This window comes from Oppia nitens, unplaced genomic scaffold (assembly GCF_028296485.1).
Source record: "Oppia nitens isolate AA-2021 unplaced genomic scaffold, nextdenovo-longstitch-racon4-pilon3 scaffold4_pilon_pilon_pilon, whole genome shotgun sequence".
In the NCBI taxonomy this organism is placed as follows: domain Eukaryota; kingdom Metazoa; phylum Arthropoda; class Arachnida; order Sarcoptiformes; family Oppiidae; genus Oppia; species Oppia nitens.
Window position 1 is genome coordinate 2,124,575 of NW_026533232.1, and position 2,367 is coordinate 2,126,941.

A 2,367-nucleotide genomic window follows, 5' to 3' on the forward strand; every position below is an offset into this window, starting at 1 on the left:
AAATAATGCAATATTAATCTAACAAAAATATAAATACTAAAGAATAAATGAAGTAATAAAATAAAAATTAATATACTATTTATTATATTTTATAAATAATATAATATATTATTTTTCATAATAATTAATTTTAATATTTTGAAATATATGAGTTATTTTACTTTTGAGCGTTTTATTATTTCTTAAATTTTATTTATAATATATCTAACATAAACTGATTTATGATAGTATATTTGTAGCATTTTAATTAATTACTAATAATTGACAAATAAATAATTATTAATAATTAATTACTAATAATTGACAAATAAATAATTATTAATAATTAATTACTATTGTTAAAAGTTTTTAAAAAATTACAATAAAACACACATACATTGTATTTAATTTAAATTTTCGGTAAATATAAATCTTAAGCCATGCGTGCCGAGACAACAATAGTTTTATTAATACAACAAAATAATTATTTTAATATTAATTTGAAAAATCAATTAAAACTATAAATTTTTAACGTTTTAAACCATTTTTGATGTGCAATCAATTTAAAATATCATTTAACAGATCATAGCATATACAGGGCTTTCTAATCGATGGCCAGTCAAACCATATTTCGTACGGACAGTCAGGTATCTCAGGACAGTACGGTCAGTGCCGGTCCATCGTCGGGTGTTTTTCCTAAAGCCGTCACCGATTTGGGCTTTATATTAGGCGAAAAAGTAGGAGAGGGCGCCTACGCTACTGTTTTTAAGGTAACGTCGTCCAAAATGCCGGACAAACTGTTAGCCTGCAAGTGGTTTGACCTGACAAACCCGGATCAGGCCGTCTGGCGGGACAAGTGTCTGAAAAATGAGATGAAAATCATGAGAAAATTGAAACACAAGAACGTAATGCACGCGCACGACGTGGTAAAGACCAGACGTCAAGCGTTTATATTTATGAACTTTGCGACCAACGGATCCATTGGTGACTATTTAGAGAAAACCAAGAAACCTATTGAAGAGAAAAAATCAAAAAAATGGTTTCGAGATATTATGGAAGGGTTGGCCTATTTGCACGTCAAAGGTGTGGCCCATCGAGACCTCAAACCCGATAACTTTTTATTGGACAACAACTTTGCCGATGCATTGCTAACCGATTTTGGGTTTGCCGTTGTGTCGCTCGAGACACCCAACGAAAAGCTGATGCGGGGAACCACTTGTGGCACCCAATTGTATAGCGCACCCGAAGTTCTGGCACTGGAAGACGGAAAGGTATACGACGCCAAACGGGCCGATCTGTACTCTATGGGTGTCTCACTGTTTGAAATGCTGTGCTTTAACCGACCGTTTGGCTCAGAGGTCGGCCGTAGAGACACTTATGTAGCCAAACAAAAGGCCAAAAAGTATTTGTACCGCAAAGGTGTGAATCTTGAGGCACAGAAACTCTGCAATTTACTACTGGAGCCCAAACCTGAAAAACGATTGACAGCCAGTGATGCACTCACATACAACTGGTTCAAGTGATGGTTAGGTTTAGTTGACTTAGAGATACCGTAGTATACAATCAATGACAACAACAGCATAACAGCAACATTTTTGTGTAGATTTGATAAACAGATAAGTATTATATTTTATTAAAACTAATACAACTCTATGTATAAACATTTAGTGTAAACTAAAAAAAATACAATTAAATTACAGTATATTACACAATAATTTTGTAAAAACAATAATATATTATAAAGTAACTTTAAAAATAAATTTTATGATTAAATTATTATTTTATTTATCAAATACATAGTTATTTGTCTTTCAAGTAATAGTTATTTTTAAAAAAAAATCTATTGTCTAAAATATTTAATTGACATAGATAAGATAGCTAACAAAAACAATGATCAATATTGCCCAAATAGTTAATATTAAAATTATTATGCTTAGAATATCGTAAATTTCAATTGGTTTATATTGAAATTGATCATGATGATTATTACTATTATAAAATAATTGATCACTTTTCCAAAGCCAACTATTTAAATCTTTATCAATTAGACCAGTTGTATAATAACGTGATACTCTAAAAATAATTAGTTTTTACAAATATTTTTTTTGATTTAAATATTATAGATTTCATTTATTAATATACTGTTTATATATTTAAATTACCTAATACTGCAATTATTGATAAATTGTCTTGATAGTCTACGCCTATTATATCCAATTGCAACATTTATTGGAGACCCATAGCGTTCTGGCAAAAATCTTAATTTAGTACCATGGGCAATTATCCTATCTTTATATAGTAGTGGCAATTGTTTTAATGGTATGGTACAGAAAAATACAGCACTTTTCCCATCGATAACATTGTCAATGATTTTACTTGTGTCAAATA

At 29.8% G+C, this 2,367-nt stretch overlaps 1 protein-coding gene across 1 annotated transcript; it reads left to right on the forward strand.

Moving 5' to 3' along the window:
* Positions 1 to 529: 529 nt before the first annotated feature.
* On the forward strand, positions 530 to 1,561 carry LOC128959542 (testis-specific serine/threonine-protein kinase 3-like). Its single transcript, XM_054305517.1, has one exon. It carries the CDS (start codon positions 591 to 593, stop codon positions 1,500 to 1,502), a length of 912 nt encoding a protein of 303 aa, XP_054161492.1. The 5' UTR covers positions 530 to 590; the 3' UTR covers positions 1,503 to 1,561.
* The last annotated feature ends 806 nt before the right edge of the window (positions 1,562 to 2,367 follow it).